Raw genomic sequence first — 20,482 nt, forward strand, 5'->3', positions numbered from 1 at the left:
TGTACAGTGATGTTCAGTGCAGCATGATTTGTAAAATCAAGACAGGGAAAGCAGCTTAACTTCACAAAATGATAGAGTAATGACATGGGTTATAAGATACTCATTCTGAAGACTCTTAAACAGCCATTACAGATAATATTTGAAACAAAAGTGATGTCAAGGAAAAGTCTCATGGTGTTTGAGGAAAAGGAAAAAAAGCTCTACATGTACTCAAATTCTAATTTCATTAAACAATTATTCACTTAAAAAGAGTGGAAAGTAGGTACACCAAAATGTTACTGGTGACTATATCCAGATTTGGAATTACAGTCATTTTTTAACTTCCTTCTTTATATGTTTTTTTGGAGCATTCCATGTTTGCACATTGAACATAAGTTACTTTGATAAGCATAAAAAAACAAAATATTTTTTTGCAAAATGAAATTAAATAGACTGTATTATTTTGTTCTTAAAATGTCTTTTAACTTTTGGTTCTTTTTTTTTTATCAGCAGACAAAATCACAAAACATTTAGAATGTAGAAAAAAGGGAAAAACAAGAAGCAAAAAAAATCTACTCCCCTTACACTGTGACCACTATCTGATTTTCGCTAATTTTGTAACATTTTTTCCTTGAATTTTCACATAAACATAATCTTAATATATGTGCAATTTTATATCCTTCCCCCTGCTCACATAACATTATATTACAAACATTTCCCAAATAAAGGAACTGCTCTCTTGTTATTACCTATTTAAAATATGTAATTTTTTTTTTTTTTTTTTTTTCAAAAGATGACCGGTAAGGGGATCTTAACCCTTGACTTGGTGTTGTCAGCACCACGCTCACCCAGTGAGCAACCGGCCATCCCTATATGGGATCCGAACCCGGGGCCTTGGTGTTATCAGCACCGCAGTCTCCCGAGTGAGCCACGGGCTGGCCCAAAATATGTAATATTTTGAGCATAAATTTATCAGCTGAAAGAAAAGAACATACACCTTTTGGCATTGAAAAACAGATGTGATAAGAAAAAAAAAGACGACTTACAAAATAAAGCCAATGGACATAAATAGTTATACAGAAGACCATAAATCTTATCTCAAACTTTAAAAATTTTGCAAAGCATTGAAATATGAGACGTGCTACAAAAATCAACACTATTATTCAAACTATTAATTTGAAATAAAGCTTTGGAGAGATTTCTCCCCCAATTTGTCCCTTGGTTTTGTTCCTAAAATATTTTTATGAACCCAGACTGTCTTAACATTAAAGGGAAAGACTCTGATTATGTTATTTTGGATTTTCAATATTGTATTTACAAATTGCTTTCTTTTCAAATAAAAACCAGACTTTAAAAATAGGGCCTTGAAGGTAGAAAAAGGCAGAATTTTAAAGTGCAAATATTATTTATTTCAAAATCCTTAAATAAGTTTCAAACTTGATGTCTATTTTTGCAGCTGACCATGTAAAAAGTAGGTATGAAAAATCTGAATTAATATCTCCCCTTGTTTTATGCCAGTTCTCAGGAAAACCTTTGTGATATTTCCTTGTGTATATATTACAAACTGAATTTTCCCCACTTAACTGAATGGAATAAATTTGTATAGGCAAAAATGATAACTCTGTGTACGTACAATGAAAATCATAGAGGGGGCTGCCCAGTTAGCTCAGTTGGTTAGAGCATGGCATTGATAACACCAAGATCGAAGGAAAACTAAAGAGGTTCTGAAAGGTATAGAGCTTCCTATGCTTCAATTTTTAGTTTCTTTGAAAGCTGCATTGACTGTATTTATTCCAGTGGTTTCAAACACTATTAGTAAATATTTAATTTACAGCCAAAGGTATCAGGGGACTGATATAATGAACTCCCAGGAGTCCTCCACATTAAGAAAGAAAACACATTTTTAAAAACAAAAATGTTTCCCATATTCTTTTTCAAGTTCTGAGAAAAACCAGATCAATATAACTAAAGTGAGAAACAAATCTATCAAAGTTTGATATTGAAAAGTGTTCACTAATAGGAATTGATTTTTAAAAAATTTTAGGACTGGCTGGTTAGCTCAGTTGTTTAGAGCGTGGTGCTGATAACATCGAGATCCAGGGTTCCATCCCTGTGCCAACCAGCTGCCAAAAAAAAAAGTTTATATCTCTGCAGCAAAACACTAGGCAGCTTTTGGGCCGGCCCGTGGCTCACTCGGGAGACTGCGGTGCTGATGACACCAAGGCCCCGGGTTTGGATCCCATATAGGGATGGCCGGTTTGCTCACTGGGTGAGCGTGGTGCTGACAACACCAAGTCAAAGGTTAAGATCCCCTTACCGGTCATCTTTAAAAACAAACAAACAAACAAAAAAAAAAACACTAGGCAGCTTTTGAAACTAACCGAATCGCACCTGAGCTGTAGATCCACAGTTGTTAACCTGGAAACATATCCATTTTATTAGGACCAAAAAAAAGCAAATTAAAAAAAATGTCATTTCTTATTTTTGTTCAAGAAAAAGACCTCCAGGGGCCGGCCCGGTGGCGCACTGCTACAGTGTGCCACTTGGGAGCGCGGCAGCCCTCCCGCCGAGGATTCGGATCCCATGTGGAGACCGGTTCCCGCTCACTGGCTGAGTGCGGTGCAGACGCGGCACTGAGGGTTGCGATCCCGTTGCCGGTCCCGGTCCGGTACAGGCGCGACACTGAGGGTTGCGATCCGTTGCCGGTCACGAAAAAAGACAAAAAGGAAAAAAAAAAAAGAAAGAAAAAGGCCTCCAGCATATCAAGTTTTTATGCATGTACAGACATAATCTGCAAGGATAGGATCCCTAAAGTTACAGTGGTCCTGTTTGGATGACGGAATGATGAGTGAGCTTTATTTTTTTCCTTTATGTGTTTCTATATTTTGTGATTTGGTGGAGTGTTTTTGTTTGTTTGTTTTATGTGAAGCGGGTTTGCCTTTCAGAATCAGAAAAAGGAAAAAAAGAAGCTATTTTAGATTTTTAAAAGGAAGTTGTTAAGGACACCTTACTTCAAGGAACTAAACCTTCGTCTCATTCCGTATTCATCATAAATAAATGACAACCGAGTTGGAAAAAGAGGCACTTTGTGGGCTCTAAGTCCGAGTTGGACCCCATGGGGCAGGGGGAGGAGGATCCAAGGGCTGAGTCCCCTTGGCCTTTCTGGTGGAGCTTCCCCTGCATCCCTTCCCTAAAAGAAGTTCTCGGGAGTCTTCTGGCAGGTGCCCTTTCTACCTGTCTCCTGGGGTGGGGGTGGGGCCTAACACTGTGACCAAGGACCGAGAGCCGGGGCTCCTGTGAGCACCGGCCTGGCTGCAGAGGGGCCCTGGTCAGCAGGGCTCGGCCTCCACCCTGGCCACCCCCAAGGCAGCAGGGAGCCCAGGGGTTGGATGGCATAGGCCAGGGACGTGCAGGAAGAGGTCTGAGACTTGGGTCAGCCCGTGACCCCGGCCCCGCTGCCTCTCGTCACTCTGTTTTCCTGACCGTGCTCCAGGATCCACAGGAACAGTGCCACTGTTTCCGAAGGCAGGAAGGAGAAAAAGTGGTGACTCCCACCTCCTTTACTGAAAGGAGAGGCTGGAGAGGTAGGGCCCACCAGAACTCCTGAAGCCTGGCTGGTCTCAGGGGAGCCCTCTGCAGGCTTATGCAGAGGCAGAGGATACTTGGGCAAGGTGGCACAGAGATGTGGCAACAATACTTTCTTCCGTGGGAGGGGATTGGAAGTCCGAGAGGAGACTAACTTTTCACGGTGTAGCCTTGTATCAGTCAGATTAGGCTAGGCTGTGCTGCAGTGACAAGTAAACCCTGTAGGAGCGAGAGCCTCCCTGTTGCCCCAGGAGGGGAAGAGAGACAGGAGGAAGCCCAGCAGCTCCCAGCTGCCTGGTCCCAGAACACCTCCGCTCACATCCTATTGTCCAGAACTCATCACATGGCCCAACCGAGCTGCAAGGGAGCCCAGGAAACAGAGAACAGCACATGGATGTTGTGGCGTCTGCCACGATGCTTTTGCAATCTTTGGATTTTTTTTTTAATCTTATGAATATAGGGCTTCTCCAATTTAAAAGGAAAGAAACCAGAGGTGAGAGAGTTGGTCTCCAGCGTTGTGATATAACAGGTGGAATCTATCAGTCATCTCTCCTGACCCACTGGACAAAATGCAAGAGACGTCATCAGAGATGGGTCCTGAACACATTTTACTGAGAATAATTACAAATCGTTTCTCCAAAACTGTGATTATTTTTTTATTTTTTTTGTCCTTTCTGAGACCAGCTGCACCGTGCTCAGCCAGTGAGCGCTGTGAGCGCACCGGTCATCACTATATAGGATCCGAACCCTATTTTTTTTGTCCTTTCTGAGACCAGCTGCACCGTGCTCAGCCAGTGAGCGCTGTGAGCGCACCGGTCATCCCTATATAGGATCCGAACCCGCTGCGGGAGCGCTGCTGTGCTACCAGCGCCGCACTCTCCCGAGTGCGCCACGGGCTCGGCCCAAAAAAACTGTGATTTTTGAAGTAAATAAAGATTTAAAAGAAACAATGAAAGTTTGTATGTTTGCAGTTACCGAATGCGCAGAGCTCACTCTGCACAAGGCCTAGCACCACGTAGATGCTCAGCAAACGGCTGTGGGATGAGTAAGCAATCGCAGAGTGGCTGAGGATGCCCCATGGGACCTGGAGGAGGACAGGCTAGAGGCCACGTGGCTGTGTTTGACATGGTGTTTGATCGTGGCCTTCCATCCAGGTCATCTCAATAGAGAGAGTAACCAGGTAAGCGGTTTTCATTCCAGAGCTCGACGACCTTTTACCAAACCCCTACCTGGCCCTGGAGAGCCGGGGCCCTTGTCTGTCTGCAGCTGAAGGGGTGGAGGGACAAAGGGAAAGTGGCCTCTGCCTCCTGACTTGGTGTTATCACCATGGTGACGCTCAGAGACAGAAGCCATCCTGCTGAGGCCACAGAGGGGGTACCGGCAGACCCTGGCTCTGCTCCATCCTGGAAGATTGTCCCTCTATGCAGAGGAGGGTCCCCACATGTGATCAACACCCCCCTCATTTCTTCATAAGCCCCCAGCTCTGGGCATCAGCATCGGCCTTCCCAGGCCTGGGGACCCCTCCCCTCTGTGGCTGCAGGGCGTTGCTCTTCCCCCTCCACATATCCTCTCATCCCCCCAGCTGGGGGGATGGCACCCTCGTTTCCGACCTCTATGGAGCAGAAATTCCTAACGGGCCCCTTCCCCAGCGCCAGGAGAGCTGTGAGGGGCCAACTATGTCATCTCCTCCTGCACTGACTGTTCCCCCTCCCCGTCTGCAGGTGACATCTGAAAGCCAGGGCTGTGGCTCTTTCTAAGCCTCGGGGCCCCCAACCAGGCCAAGTACAGGATCTGTGGCACTGAGGTTGGTGCAATAACCAATGGGCAGTACTGCCTACCAGCTCTTCCATTCCTTCCTCTGGTCAGTGGGTTGTGCCGCTCCGGGAAACCACCAACAGCTTTTGCGGCATCTAAAATGCGGTCTCGCCAACTGGGCATGTTTGTTGACAGCATTAGTGGAATTCCCCGCCCCAGCCTCAGTTTGCTCATCTGTAAAGTGGGAGTAACACTGGTATCCGAGTACCTGGGACATTGAAACATGGTAAAAGTATTAATAAATATTATACACATAGCACATTCTTGATAACACTGTTTAATATCAGGTCGTGAAAGGGATGGAGCCTTTCTGTCCCTTTGCCCCCTGCCGTGTTCCAGACTTTTCAGATACTGGGGGGCTTGTCTGCAAAAGTGAGCAGGAGGGGGCAGACCACATAAAGGGGAGCGTGCGACCGCAGCTGCTGGACGCCACTCTTTTCAAGTCCCTGTTCCGGGGCAGGTGAAGCACTGCCGGCCCGGTGGGACACGTGCCATGCTGCCCCAGCGCCCTCGGCCTCGCCCGGGCACATTCTGAGCACCCGCCACCGGGGCGCGCCATTGCACTTCGGACGGCTCCTGGCAGAGACAGTCGCCAGCAGCATCACCCAGCGAAGACACTGAAACTCCCAGGGCTACACTGCTCCTAAGGGACAGATGTCAAGCCGGGCCCAGGGCTGGCCACCCCAGGCTGCACTGCCTCCTTCAGTTACAAGCTGCCCCAGCCCCTGCCCACCCGGGACTGCCTGTGTCCCTGGTCAGAGCCCTCAGGTCACCAATGGGATAAGGAGACAGGGGCCCAGGTGACAGGTTACCAGTTCTGATAGGTGAAGCAGGATCGTGGAGCCCTGCCTCCCAAGATCCCCCCGGGGAGGAGCGCAATGACATTCTGGGTGCTTTGCCCCGTGACCCACTTGGGTCTGGACCCAGCTGTCCCCCAACTCTCAGACTTTTCATCCAGGCTGGCGCTAGGGTCCAGGCTTCAGCCAGGCTGGGCTCCCCTACACCACCCCGGACATCAGCCACAGGAGCCACAGAGCAGGACAGCTGACAAGGAAAGAGACTCCCCACCAAGCCCCCAGCCTGCCTCGGGCCTCCCCTGTGCCCTGTGAGGGCCCCACCAGCCCCCATGTCTGGGGAAGGCAGGGCTCCCAGCCCGGCAGCGTCAGTGGTGGGGAAGCTCCGGGCCCAGCTCCACCACGAGAGGTTCTCAGTCTTCCCGAAGGTAAACTGAGCTTGGCTGGTCCTGACGAGTCCCACTCCACGCCCCGGTGTGCATTGCAACTGGCCCTGGACAGATGCAGAGTGTGAAGCGGCAGCCTCTGAGAGATCTTAGGCATGCATGCTCTTTTCAGTCTAGCAGTGCCACCCATGTCTGTCCACTGTAGTGGGTTGAATGCTATTCCCCAGAAAGATATGTCCGAGTCCTAACCCCGAGACTCGGGGATGTGACTTATTTGGAAAAGGGGTCTTTGCAGATATTATTAAGGCTCTTGAGATGAGATCATCCTGAGTTACCTGCATGAGCCCTAAATACAATGACGAGTGTCCTTATAAGAACAGGAGAGACACAGAAGAGGAGAGATAGAGGGTAGCAGACACGTGACGATGGAGGCAGAGACTGGAATGATGCGGCCACGGCCAGCGAGCGCCTGGAGGCCCCAGAAGCTGGAAGAGGCAGGAAGCGCCCTCCCCTAGAGCCTCTGGAGGGAGTGGCCCTGCCACACCTTGATCTTGAACTTCTGGCCTCCAGAACTGAGTTCAAAGCCACCCAGTATGTGGTCATCTGTTACAGCAGCCACAGGAAACAAATACACCACCCTAGAAAAACACTTGCCGATATGCACAGAGACATGCTCAAGGATATTTCTAGAGTGTTGTTGGTGTGAGGGGCAGCTGGCAGCATCGTGTGGTCATCTGTTACAGCAGCCACAGGAAACAAATACACCACCCTAGAAAAATACTTGCCGATATGCACAGAGACATGCTCAAGGATATTTCTAGAGTGTTGTTGGTGTGAGGGGCAGCTGGCAGCATCCTGCATGCCTCTGACCAGGCCACGGTGCCAAGAGCACGTCCGTCCACGGGATGGAGCCTGTGGAGATGAGGAGGGGCTGTTCTAGTTGGTGTGGTCAGGAAAGACTGGGATAAAGCGAGGGAGCCACGCAACATTTGGGGAAAGAACTTTCTAGGCAGAGGGGACTAAAGACCCTAAAGGTGAGTGGTCAGGGGTCAGGTTGGGGGCACAGTGAGGAGGCCAGGGGGCTGGGGTGGAGGAAGGAAGGTGGGCTGGGGAGAGAGGTGGAGGTGGGGGTGGGGGGTGCAGGTGACTGGGTGGCGCTTGGTACCTGCGCATACAACAATACACCCCCCACCCCGTGTGGGGGTGGGAGAAGGGGCTGGGGTGCAGTGGGAGACAGAGATTCCACTTTGCCGACAGAATTGCTTTTTCACAATGAGAATAGTTCATATGCCAGTCGTTATTATTGTAATCAAGTACACACTTCTGAAAGTACTCAAGTCCTACATCTGACTTCCCATTTTACACGTGGGGAGGTAGAGGCCCACAGAGGGCCACGGGTGTTTACTGTGGGTCACCTGCAGGCTGGTGTCAGAGCTGTGGCTGGTGAGGATGCCTCCTTCTGTCCCCCTAGGTGCCCAGGAGCCCACGGCCACACCCCCATCCCACAGTCTGGCGAGGTGGGGGGTTGATGGGCTGGAGACCTGTGACTGTGTGGCGCTTGGTACCTGCGCATACAACAATACACCCCCCACCCCGTGTGGGGGTGGGAGAAGGGGCTGGGGTGCAGTGGGAGACAGAGATTCCACTTTGCCGACAGAATTGCTTTTTCACAATGAGAATAGTTCATATGCCAGTCGTTATTATTGTAATCAAGTACACACTTCTGAAAGTACTCAAGTCCTACATCTGACTTCCCATTTTACACGTGGGGAGGTAGAGGCCCACAGAGGGCCACGGGTGTTTACTGTGGGTCACCTGCAGGCTGGTGTCAGAGCTGTGGCTGGTGAGGATGCCTCCTTCTGTCCCCCTAGGTGCCCAGGAGCCCACGGCCACACCCCCATCCCACAGTCTGGCGAGGTGGGGGGTTGATGGGCTGGAGACCTGCAATGACGTCCTTGTCATTCTGTTCTGCACCCCAAGGCAGATGCAGCTTCTCAAGGACCTGCAGAGAGCAGGGGCCTGCAGGACCCCTGTGCTCAGAAACCTACCACTGCCCCCCAGGACTCTCAGGATGAAGTTAAAATCCTTCCTTTGGCCAGATTCAGCCTTCCTCACTTAGGTTTGTACCGATCACTCAGTGGGGGAGCACTTGCTGGGCACCAGGGCACTGGGGCAGGATGCTGAGCCAGGGGCAGTCCCTGGCTGCCCCAAGGAGCTCGTGGCAGAGGAGAAGCGGGTGCTGAGGGCCCACCATTCCACCCACACCATGGCCCCGCTGCAGTCCTGGGGCTGGGGGTCTAGCAGGGAGTGGAACACGCAAACCTGCCTCGTGGAGTTCACGTTCTAGAATGATGGGGATGAGTGCAGGTTAAATCTCTCACCCATTCTTCATTCTTAACAAAATATATGGTGATATGTACATGCGTGTGTGTGTGTGTATACACATACGTACATATATATTCCCATTAAAAGTTTGCTAGGGCTTTCATAACAAGTGCCACAGACGGGGCCGATATGTACGTGTGTGTGTGTATACACATATGTACATATATATTCCCATTAAAAGTTTGCTAGGGCTTTCATAACAAGTGCCACAGACGGGGCAACTTAAACCACAGAAATCTACTGTCTCAGCACTCCGAGATCAGGGTGTCGCAGGGCTGGTGCCTTCCGAGGCCTCTCTCCTCGGCTTGCAGACGGCGTCTCCTCCCTGTGTCCTCATGTGGCCTCTTCTCTGAATGTCTCCTGTTAAGGACATTGGTCATATTGGATTACAGCCCACCCTTATGACCTCATTTAACCTTCATTCCCTCTTTAAAGGCCCTGTCTCCAAGTACAATCACATTCTGAGGTGCACTGGGGATTAAGACTTCAATATTACAGCGTGTATGGTTTCTGCAAAAGGAAACTCAAACTGGAGAAAAGGGTTATGGTGAAAAGTCTCCCTCCACCCCCCATCCCCAGAGGCACCCGCAGGTGCCTGTCTCCTGTTCTCCCTTCCGGAGATGTTCTCTGCTTACATAAACATGTGTATGTACATGTCCTTTTACTTGGCAAGTACGGGAATCCAAACCCTCGACCTTAGTGTTTGTATCAGTCACGGTTCTCCAGAGAGACAGAAGCAATAGGATATGTTATAAATATATGGGAGGAATTTCTTAGGGGAATTAGCTCACACGACTGTGAAGGAAAGTCTCATGACAGGCCGTCTGCAAACTGGATGCCAGCAGTGTGGCTCAGTCCAAGTCTGAAGGCCTCGGAACCAGGGAAGACAATTCTGTTCTTGGTCCTGGAACCCAAAAGCTGAAGAGTCTCGATCTCTGATGTCCACAGACAGGAGAGCAGAGTGTATCCCTGCTCCAGCAGATAGCGAGCAATTTGAATTTTTTCTCTGTTTTTTGTTCTCTCTGGGCCCCCAACAGATTGGATGGTTCCTGCCCATAATGAGGGCAGATCTTTCCCACCCTGTCCACTCAGGCTCTTGTGCTGATCTCTTCTGGAAACACCCTCATGGACACACCTAAAAAGATAGCGTTACCAGGTTTCTCAGCATTCCTTAGTCTAATCAAGTTGACACCTAGATTTAACCTTCACAGCACTCTAACACCACATTAACCAACTGAGCTAACCAGCCAGCTCAGTGCACATCCTTTTAAATTAAAAACTATATCATAGTATAGATGGTGTCCTGAATTTACCTTTTCCACTTCACGATATACTTTAGAGATTGCACTTGCTAGGTTAGGCAGGGCTGCAGTAACAAGCAGATGCTGGAATCCCCAGGACTGGAGATCATGAAGGTTTATTCCTCCACTGGGCCCATCCAAGTCCAGTGCGGGTCACTGGGGTTCTGCTCCACGTGGTCACACAGGAATACAGGGGTGGGGTCAACCACAATCATGGTGACATCCTCCAGGTGGCTTGCTAGAGAAAGAGGGAGCGTAAGGAACACAGATTTGGTTCTTGGTTTCTTTTTTAGTTTCGTTATAGACATTTAGAACATGCACAGTGTAGACAATGCAATTACACCCACACACACCACTGCTCTAGCAGTGATCAGTACCCTGCTGTCCGTGTTTCAGCTATCCACCCCCCAGCGTTTTTAAAAATTATTTCACCTATAAATACTTCAGTGTGTTTCTCTAACAGATATAGATTTTTAAAAAATATAACCAACCATAAGACCATTATCCCACCCAGCAAATTAACAATACTCTTCAGTACCCAGACCATTTTCATTTACCTTGACAATTACAAAATGTCTTTTTACTACATTTTGTTGAGCTGGAAACCAAACAAGGTCGATGTGTTGATTTGTGTGATATGTCTCTTAGATCTTTGTCTTCCAACTTCAATGACTACTACATGGAGGCAAAGAGAGTACAGGTAATATCTAAATGTGGAAACTCAAACCATAAGTGGGAACGGTGGGAACTGGTGACATTTTGCCTAAAGCCATGGACAGAGAAAGAGAAAGCAAGCAGAAAGTTAGCAAGGAATTTAAGAGGGCAGATAGAAGAAAGGGAAGAGGGAAGGAGGGTGGAAAGGAAGGAGGAAAAGAGGGCGGAAAGAAGGGAGCAGGACGCAATAAAATCACACATCATACCAAGAACCAAGAAAATCACAGTTTCAATGAGAAAAGAGTCCACAAATACCAACACCAGGAGGAATCAGATGGTGGAATTGAACGATCTGACGAGGGTTTTAAAGCAGCCTTCATAAAAATGCTTCAACAAGCAATTGTGAATTCTCTAGAAACAAACAAGAAACAGAAAATCTCTGCAAATACACGAAAGTTGTGAAGAACCAAATGGAAACTATAGAACTGAAAAGTACAATAGCAACAACGAAGTCTTGCTGGATTGGCTCGGCAGTAAAGTGGAGATGACAGGATCAGTGAACCTGAGGACAGAGCAGTAGAATTTATCTAATCTGAACCAGAGAGAGAAAACAGACTAGAAAACAATGAACAGAGCCTCAGGGGCCTGTGAAACAACAGGAAAAGAGCTAAGACTTGTATCATGGGCATCTCAAAAGGAGAAGATTGAAGAAGGGAGCTGAAAAGTATTTGGGGGAATAAAGGCCAGAAATTTCCCAAATTTGGTGAAAGACATAAGCCTATAGATTTAAGAAGATTAACAAACCTCAAATAGGAAAAAAATAAAGAAATGTTTGCCAAGACATATAATGATTAAACTTATGAAAACTAAAGACAAACTTGAAAGCAGTCAGAGAGAAACAGCACCTTACTTATAGGGAATACCCAATTTGAAATGACATAGGAGGTGCTCAGTTTCCCTGGTTTCAGGTTTCAGGACACATGTCTGGGTTTCAAGACACTCCCCAAGGTCTCAGGTGCCTCCTCTAGGCCCTCCCCTAGAGGAAAGTTACTGTTGCTTCATAGGAGGTGCTCAGTTTCCCTGGTTTCAGGTTTCAGGACACATGTCTGGGTTTCAAGCCACTCCCCAAGGTCTCAGGTGCCTCCTCTAGGCCCTCCCCTAGAGGAAAGTTACTGTTGCTTGCTGGTCCTATTTTTGGCACCAACTGGGGAAATTGAGACAACAAGGGACTGGTTTATGCAAATCCAGTGGCTGAGCATGCTCAGTAGAGAAGGGTTATATAATCCTGGTAGCCGAGCATGCTCAGTGGAAGGGAGTTTATCCTCTGAATGACCTTGCACTAGAGGTGCTAAAGAGCACAGAATATTCTTGACTATGGGGCCAAGCCCATGGCGCACTCGGGAGAGTGCGGCGCTGGGAGCACAGTCAGCGCTCTGCCAAGGGTTCGGATCCTATATAGGGATGACCGGTGCACTCACAGCGCTCACTGGCTGAGCGAGGTGCAGCAGGTCTCAAAAAGGACAAAAAAGACAAAAAAAAAAAAAAGAATATTCTTGACTATGTTTGGTGTGCATGATAGGATTTGACAAATGAACGTGCTCCAAAAAGAGACCATCTGAGCATGTGCAAGACTATGTTATGTAACAGAGATCCACCCCCTTAATTGAATATTCATTAGTTAGCATGAATACGTATTAGACAGCAAAGCTATAAAAGCTGAATCCCAGCCGAAGGCAGGGTTGCTGCTCACTTTCCTGGAGGCAACCCGCACTTTGCTGGCTGAGGTGTGTGTGCTTTATTTTTGTGTTAAACTTACTTTCAGCAAGTGGCTGCTCACTCTCTTGAGCCAGCCTGTGCTCTGTGCTGAACTTAAGTGTGTTTTTCTTGCTTTTGTGTTAACCTTGATGTCTGTGCTGAACTTACTATTGTATTAAACTTGGTGAGGGCCCTGCTTGGTCTCTGGAGCTAGGCCACACTCTCTCTGTGGAACCTGCAGTTCTTATCTGGTATATCAAACCTGTTCTTACTGTCTACTGTGACTCTGCCCTTGAATTCTTTCCTGTGGCAGAGTCAAGAACCTGGTAAGAGGACGGGGCTGTTGAGGCCAGCTATGGGGCTCCCCAAACCCTTCCTCTGGCATCAGAATGATTTCTCACTGGAAATTATGGAAACTAGAGGAAGTAGCACATTATTTGATTACTGGAAAAAATAAAGAAAGAAAGAAAAGTAAAGGAACTGTCAATGCAAATTTTAAAGTGGTGAAAATATTCTTCAGGATTAAAGGGAAAATTATAACATTCTCAGACGAAGGAAAACTAAGAGAATTTGTTGCTAGCAAACCTCCTGCTAAAGGAAGGCTACAGGAGACTGGCTGGTTCGCTCACTCAGTTAGAACGTGCTGTGGTAACACCAAGGTCAAGGGTTCGGATCCCCATACTAGCCAGCTGCCAAAAAAAAAAAAAAAAAAGGATGCCGGGTTAAATTTGAATTTCAGATAAACAATGAGTAATTTTTTAGTATAATGTTTGGGACGTACTTACATTTTAAAAATGCATTGTTTATCTGAAATTCGGATTTAACTAAACATGTTGTATTTTTATTTGCTAGATTTGGCAGCCCTGTCTAAAGCAGGGCAGGGAGAAGCAGCGAGAGGGCAAGGCTACCCCCTGAGGAGGGGCAGGGGCAGCGGGGCGGGACGACGGGGTTGGTGCTAAGAGGCAGCCTCGAAAAATCATCTTCTCCACCTGCTGCCGGGAACGTCCGCATCATCCACAATTAGTCGTCACCACTTTGCCGCTGCCAGCTCAAGTGAAAATGTGGTCTGGAGAGAAAGCATATTAACCATCAACACTCTAGCACGAATTAGTCTATAACGTCACACATCTACTCATTATAGCCAGCGGTCCTGAGGCAGGGAGACTCTAGAGAGGGTGGCGCTGACGACCCTTTTTCTTCATTTTTCCCCAGAAGTGGTTAGTCTCTGGGGAACAAAGGATGGCATTTGAACTCATTTTCCGTGGTTCTCACCCTGGGCTGCCCTTATAAAGTCACACATCTACTCATTATAGCCAGCGGTCCTGAGGCAGGGAGACTCTAGAGAGGGTGGCGCTGACGACCCCTTTTCTTCTCTGGGGAACAAAGGATGGCATTTGAACTCATTTTCCGTGGTTCTCACCCTGGGCTGCCCAGTGGAGCCACGCGGGGGAGGGGGGGAGCTTTACAAGACCCCATGGCCAAGCCGCACCCGTTCCAATAAAACTGGAATCTCCAGGAGTGGGATCCAGCCATCGTGTTTTTCCCCAGGTGATTCCAATGTGCAGCCAAATTTGAGAACCGGTGGAAATTGCTCAGGGCCGACAGTTCTATCCTTGCAGGCACTGCTGTCGGCCAGCAGCCCGTGTTCTCGGTGCCAGGCATCAGGCAGACATAATTTCATTTGACTCTTCCAGCAGTGCTGCGATGTAGACATTGTTAATCTCATTGTCTGCAGGAGATTGCAGGCTCCGAGAGGTGATGTGACTTACTCAAGGTGACCCAGCAAGTTAACAGGCACTGACGCCGCAGCCCCTGCTCCGTGCTGCTTCCTGGCTGTGCAACTCTGGACAAGTGCCTTCACCTCTCTGGTCCTGCACTCCCTCATCTGTAGAACCAGGGCTAGAGGATGCTGTGTCCACAAACATCATCCAGCCCTGCCCACCCAGCTCTCAAGTCAGCATCGTCACGAGGTAAGGCCCTCAAAGAGTGACAGGGGCTCCTTGAAAGGTAACAGGGGCAGAGAATGGACCAAGGCTCAACGCTAGGAGTCCTGGGCATGTCATCAGCATGGAGGATGAGCGGGGCCCCTTTGCTTTAGGGGTGGAATGCTCCATGTGACATGGCCTTCATGGACTTGAGCAATGATCTGAATGCTGCTGCAGACGTCAGCGCCCAGGAATTTCTGCCAAATGTGTGAACTGGACCCTGATACACGCCAGGCACCGTCCCTGGGCTTTCCATTCCTGTTTCTCTCCATCCTCGGAACCTTAGGAGGGAGAGACCATCATCCCACTTACAGATGAGGAAGTGGAGGCTCAGACGAGCTCAGCAAGCAGCTTGCACAGCAGGTCTGGGGAGCCCCCGGGGGGCCAGCCGCCCACCTTCACAGTAAGCCACACTTAGGGAGCAAACGTTTGTGGCTTTTACACTGTCAGAGGACAGGGGTTTTGTTGTTTGTTTTGTTTTTTACTTTTTATTTTGAAAGAATGATAGATTCCCAGGAAGTTGCAAAGACAGTACAAAGGGGTCCCACGTGCCCTTCACTGGGTTTCCCCCATGGGGACGTCATAGGTAACCGTAATGCAATACACAAACCAGGAGATGGATGTTGGTACCATGCGTGTGTCTAGTTCTGTTATTTTATCACAAGTGCAGATCTGATGCAGCCGATGCCCCAGTCAAGATGCAGAACCAATCCGTCGCCACAGTGATCTCCCTCCTGCCACCCTGTCATAGCCACGCGGCCCCCTCCTCACCCTCTCCCTCCACCGCCCTAGCCCCTGGCAACCACTAACTTAGAATTATGATGTCTAGTGCACGTAGTGGTTTATGCACATTTTCGTATCTGATTGCAGCTACATGCACTTGCATCTAGAATGAGGGTCCACCTAGTCACCCCCTGCATTGTGTCCCCCTTCTTCCTTGCTAACACAGCCCCCATTTGAGCAGAGTGGCCATGTGACATGCTTAATACTTGCTTTTCCAGCCTGCCTTGCAGCCGGGGGTGGTCCTGCAATGCTGTTCTGGCTCTCAGGATGTAACCAGGAATTTACCAGAAAGTTCTAAGGAAGCTTTAGCTTTCGCAGTCAGTGAGACCAAGGCCACAATGAATGATTCCCTCGCCCTGCTTGAGCACAGGCATTCCAGCTGAAGCCACAGCATGATGGAAACATGAAGAGAATCACGGAGAACACGTCCTGGGCATTGCTGGGCCCTGAATGAACACCGGTCCTCTCTGGATTCATTACTGGACAAAAAGAAAGCCTATTTTAGGCCAGTGGTTCTCCATCAGGGGTGATTTTGCCTTCCACAGACATGCAGCAACTTCTGGAGATATTTTTGGCTGTCACAGCTAGGGGGTGCTACTGGCATCTTGTGGGTAGAGACCAGGAGTGCTGCTAAACATCCTATAATACTCAGGAGCACCCGCCCCCCCCCCTAAGAATTATGTGGCCCCAAATGTCCATAGTACTGCAGGTGAGAACCCTGATTTCGACCCTTGCTAGTTGGCATTTCTGTTTCCTGCAGCTGAAAACACTACTGGCAGAGTGGCTGCCCTAACAACTAAAACTCCTAGCGCAGAAGGTGGTATAAGGAAGCCAAGCACCCAGGCACAGATGGGCAGTGGGGTCCCAAGTTGTCGCCACCACTAGTGAGGGCTGTCACAGTGATCAGGAGCTCAGAGGAAAGAGCAAACACAGAAAGGCTTTCTTCTCTGGACGGCGCTGCTGGCCTCTCCCCACCTGCCCTCCCCTCACCAACCCTATCCCAGTTGGACAACAGAATGCAACTTTTGATACAAACAAACTCCATTTTAATGTAGAAAACCAACCTCATGTACATACACATAAATATAATTTGGGGGTATAAATAAAGTAAGAAAATAAAAGAGATGTACATATCAAAATAAATTACTCATAAATATCACGTTGGAAAGTAAGTGCTGGGGAAAGGACTCTCAATATCCCCATGCTGCTGTCACAAATTGTTGGCAAGACTTGGGGCTTTCCAATCTTTCTCTTTCTTGGTTTTCGAGTGAGCTGTGCAGGGTGAGGCTGGGAAGCCCCAATCCACAGGATGGCTGGTGACGAGGGGCAAACAGAAGGGCTGGGGGAACGGAACCAGGTGACTCTCGGGACAGCTGCTGGATGAGCTGCTGGGACTGGCTGTCTTTACGGCCTGCGCCTCTGAGCTGGGGCAGAGGTGGACAGCCCTGAGCCCAGCAAGAGTCCACTATGTGCAGGGCACTGGCTATTGAGGTGTGTTGGGGGATACGGATAAATCATCTGCCTTGGGGAAGACTGTCAAGTGGTCCAGTGGAGTTTATCTATCCCACAAGCAGCCTTGTGGGAGTTCTCAAGATTTCCTGGGGCTGGATGGGGGTCTCTGGTCTTCCTCTGCTCCTGAAGCCTGGTGGGCTGTGCCTGTCCCCAGTAAGTTTTGGCTTGGAGGGCTTTGGGGAGAAGGAAGGGTCCTTGGGGGCTGAGATCTGGATCAATTCTCCCATAAGGCTGAGTCAAATTTACTGGTAAATGAGTTCTAGATGACTGATGTCTTCTGGCTGCCCCTGCTAAAAATGACAGAATTATAGAGAATTTCAGCCTGGCATAAGAATTTTCCCAAACAGAGTGAGTTCCCACCAGTGGAGGTATTCAAGCAGAACCAGGGCAGCACGGCACCTTGTCCAGCAGCCACCAGGGAGGGAGTGGGAGACTCGGGTAGCAGCTGGGCAGCTGGGGGGCTTACAATTTTATGATCGTCGAGTCTATCTGCTAGAAACTGGCACAGCCAAGTCAAACTCTGAGTATGTACAACTTACAACTTCTACATGTTGCTTCCTAAAGCTAAACAGAACATGGACTCAGGATAGTTCTTGTAGAAGTGCGGCCAGAGCCCACTCTGCAGGCACCGCAGGCGTGGTGTCCTGACCTCCGGGGGTGGTGGGGGAGGCCAGAGCCTCAGTCACTTCTGAAAGCTCGGACTCTTCACCAGCCCAAGTTTGGTGGCAATCCCAAATGGGTCCATGCTGTCAGTTTCCAGAGGCGAAGAGAACATGTCGGATTCCAAGTGGTCCGTGAGGTCCCCGGGCTCCACTGGGGTCAGCGGCAGCATGGGTAAAAAGTGGGACAGGGGCAGAAAGCCCCTGCCCTTGTACAGCTGCCTCTGCTTGGCAGTGCTCAGGGACACAGGGAGGCGGTGCTTCTTGGACTGGTACACGTTGTAGCCATCGGGGCGGATCTCCTCCTCGAAGGCACAGTCTTCCTCTGAGTACTGAGGCTGCGGAGAAAACAGGCAGCTGTGAGCACCAGCGGGGAGTGTACCCCCTGCAATTAGTAGTAGAGGAAGAACACGGCACTCATGGGCTGTCCCTCCCGGCCACCATCAGGGCTTTTCCATAGGAGCGTAACTTGCCTGCTGTATACACTTCCTTACATACTTTATATATAAGTATATGTAATACGTACACATTATATTTCTATATAACAACATATTAATATATTGAACATATATTCATATACCTTTAATACTTTCAAAAGACATACACGTATGCTTCAGGTGTACATTCCATATGTGTATATTTTACATATATACTTAACGGATATATATACACTTTATATAGATCCTTTATATTTTTCACTAAATCACTTAAATCGAGTCGTGTCCTAAGCAGTAACACCCACAAAATCTGAGGCATGCTCTGCATGTTTCTTTACATTAAATATATAACTACTAACCTTTTAAAAGTTCACCATGTTGCACTGGCACTTTGGGAAACACTGATAAACCATGTTATCATTTTAGGATAAGTCTTTTAATTAACAACTGCATGTCCTCTGATCTGGGTCCCACACTAAAGCATCTGTTCCCCATCTAGACCTGAAATAGCTGTGACCCTTTATCATTCAGAGGCTTTTTTGTCTGAGGGTTTGTAAGAAAAGAAATATCAACCCCCTCTGGCTCCTTCATTCACTTACTGAGAGCCTTCCAGGCAGCCTACCAGGAGCAGCAGGATAACAGCAGCCCCCACCCCCACCCCCACCCCCACCCCGGGACCAGGCCTGCACCCAGCAGGTGGCCAGATATGTGAGGACAGCGGGAAGCCAGTCCCTGGTCCCTGGTCTTAGAACATTCATAGTTCACAGGGCTGAGAGGTGCCAGTAGGCAAGTCTTCTCCCAAACTGGTAAGTGTCATTACTCCCTGGGGACACAAAGGACAGCCTAAGGCGGGGAGCCACCAGGGCTGGGCAGGAAACCCAAGCCCAGGACGAACTCAGCCTGACTTCTGCCTGTCTACAAAGGTCACTGGACTGCAGGTGGCTGAGCGATGTGCTGATAAGGCCCTGATAAGAGTCTAATTGCAACACCCTCTGCTCCCGCCCCAGCCAATGGCACCCTGGGACAAAGGAGCAATTCCTCCCGAATTTCCAAAAATGCGAATGGATAAACAAGTAAGATCAAACGGCTGGAGAGAGGCTTCTCTTTACTTTGCTCGGTTTGGGGGAGATATTAGCATCATCCTTTCTCCATACAGGAAATAAAATAATTTCAAGTTTCTATCAGAATGTGGAATATCTATTCAAAGGGGGGAAAAAATCTTTATAATTTGTGCTAGGCTATGTCCACCGGATCAAGAGAACGAAAAGGATTTTAGGCCAAAAGCCCCCTCACCAAACCTGCCCCCCAGTTGCCAGATTAGGGCAGAGTGGCCGGTTAGACGCAACGTCCCCAGCAGGCCCTCCCCCCGTCATAAGTAAATGTCAACATAACAAAGGTGGCACTGCGGGTTTGGGGCGGCTTCGGGTGTCAGCTTTCAGCGTGCCCACGACCTCCTTTCTTTGCTGTCCTTTCAGGCAGGGCTCCGCCATAAAACTTGAAACGGGCACTCTGAATACACGGACGTCGGAGCCACAAAACACTCTTGAGCCTCTGCAGCGCTTCGCCCTGCGACGCACAAAGGGCCGGCGGGGACGGGGACGGCGGCGGCCCCGCCTCCGCAGGGGCTCCTGCCACATCTGCGTCCCAACCCCACCGATTTCCTGGCAGGCAGACAGGAACTTTTAAACAATCTCGCCAATCCCAAGGGCACCGTTCTCTTCTCTGACTTATTTGGTAATTGACTTTTTTAAAAAGGCACGAGATATGAGTATATCCTCTGTTTTCTTTCCCCCTTTTCCCCCCGTCCTGATACTCGAGGGAGGAAACGGAGGCGAGGACCACACACGCGCAGGCCAGGCTGAAAGGGCCCGAGGTGGGTTTTCCTGTTTAACATCAAAGAGAGCCGAATAATAGGTTTCCTCCGCCAGGCCCCGCCGGCCCTCGCCGGAATGGAAACGTAAAGGCGGCGCGCCCGTTCTCCCGCTCTTGGCTGGGACCGTACATTTCCGTAGGGGGGGGGGGGAAGTTTGACATCAGCTGCATCGGCCCCTGCACTTTCTGCCTCGCAGAAACCCTGTATTCCATGCAGCGCGCCCGTCTCCCCCGCAGGTCCTGCGCCCCCGCGCGCATCTCACCCCGTGGGGACACTTACCAGCCCCTGCATCCTGCCGTCAGCTCCCATGCAGAGGTACCGGACGCTGTGCACGCCCTTGATGGCCACGGTCCGCAGAGCGACTGCCCTGATCTCCACCAAACCTGGGCGCAAGGGAAGCGAGAAGCTGCAGCCGGGACCCACGGAGCCGCAGCACGTGGGTGCGGCTGGTCCACGCGCCTGTTCCCCTCCCTAGCTCCCCGCGTTGCCTGGGGACCAGGAGAGGGATCTGAGCGTCGAGGTGCCACAACCTGGGAATCCCGGGAGTGAGGGGTCGGCGAGAACCGGGGGGGGGGGGCA

The 20,482-nt window shown here is 49.4% G+C and overlaps 1 protein-coding gene across 1 annotated transcript in view; it reads right to left on the minus strand.

Annotated features, from left to right (window-relative positions):
• Positions 1–17,616: 17,616 nt before the first annotated feature.
• The window catches only part of FGF19 (fibroblast growth factor 19), a 57,366-nt gene continuing 54,500 nt past the window's right edge, over positions 17,617–20,482 (minus strand). Inside the window, exons 4-5 of the mRNA XM_008588682.1 lie at positions 20,183–20,286; positions 17,617–17,931 (exon numbers count right to left, since the gene is read on the minus strand). Coding sequence (XP_008586904.1) covers positions 17,617–17,931; positions 20,183–20,286 — 419 coding nt within the window. The remainder of the gene's footprint in view (positions 17,932–20,182; positions 20,287–20,482) is intronic.

This window comes from Galeopterus variegatus, unplaced genomic scaffold, assembly GCF_000696425.1.
Source record: "Galeopterus variegatus unplaced genomic scaffold, G_variegatus-3.0.2 Scaffold4954, whole genome shotgun sequence".
NCBI classification, from domain to species: domain Eukaryota; kingdom Metazoa; phylum Chordata; class Mammalia; order Dermoptera; family Cynocephalidae; genus Galeopterus; species Galeopterus variegatus.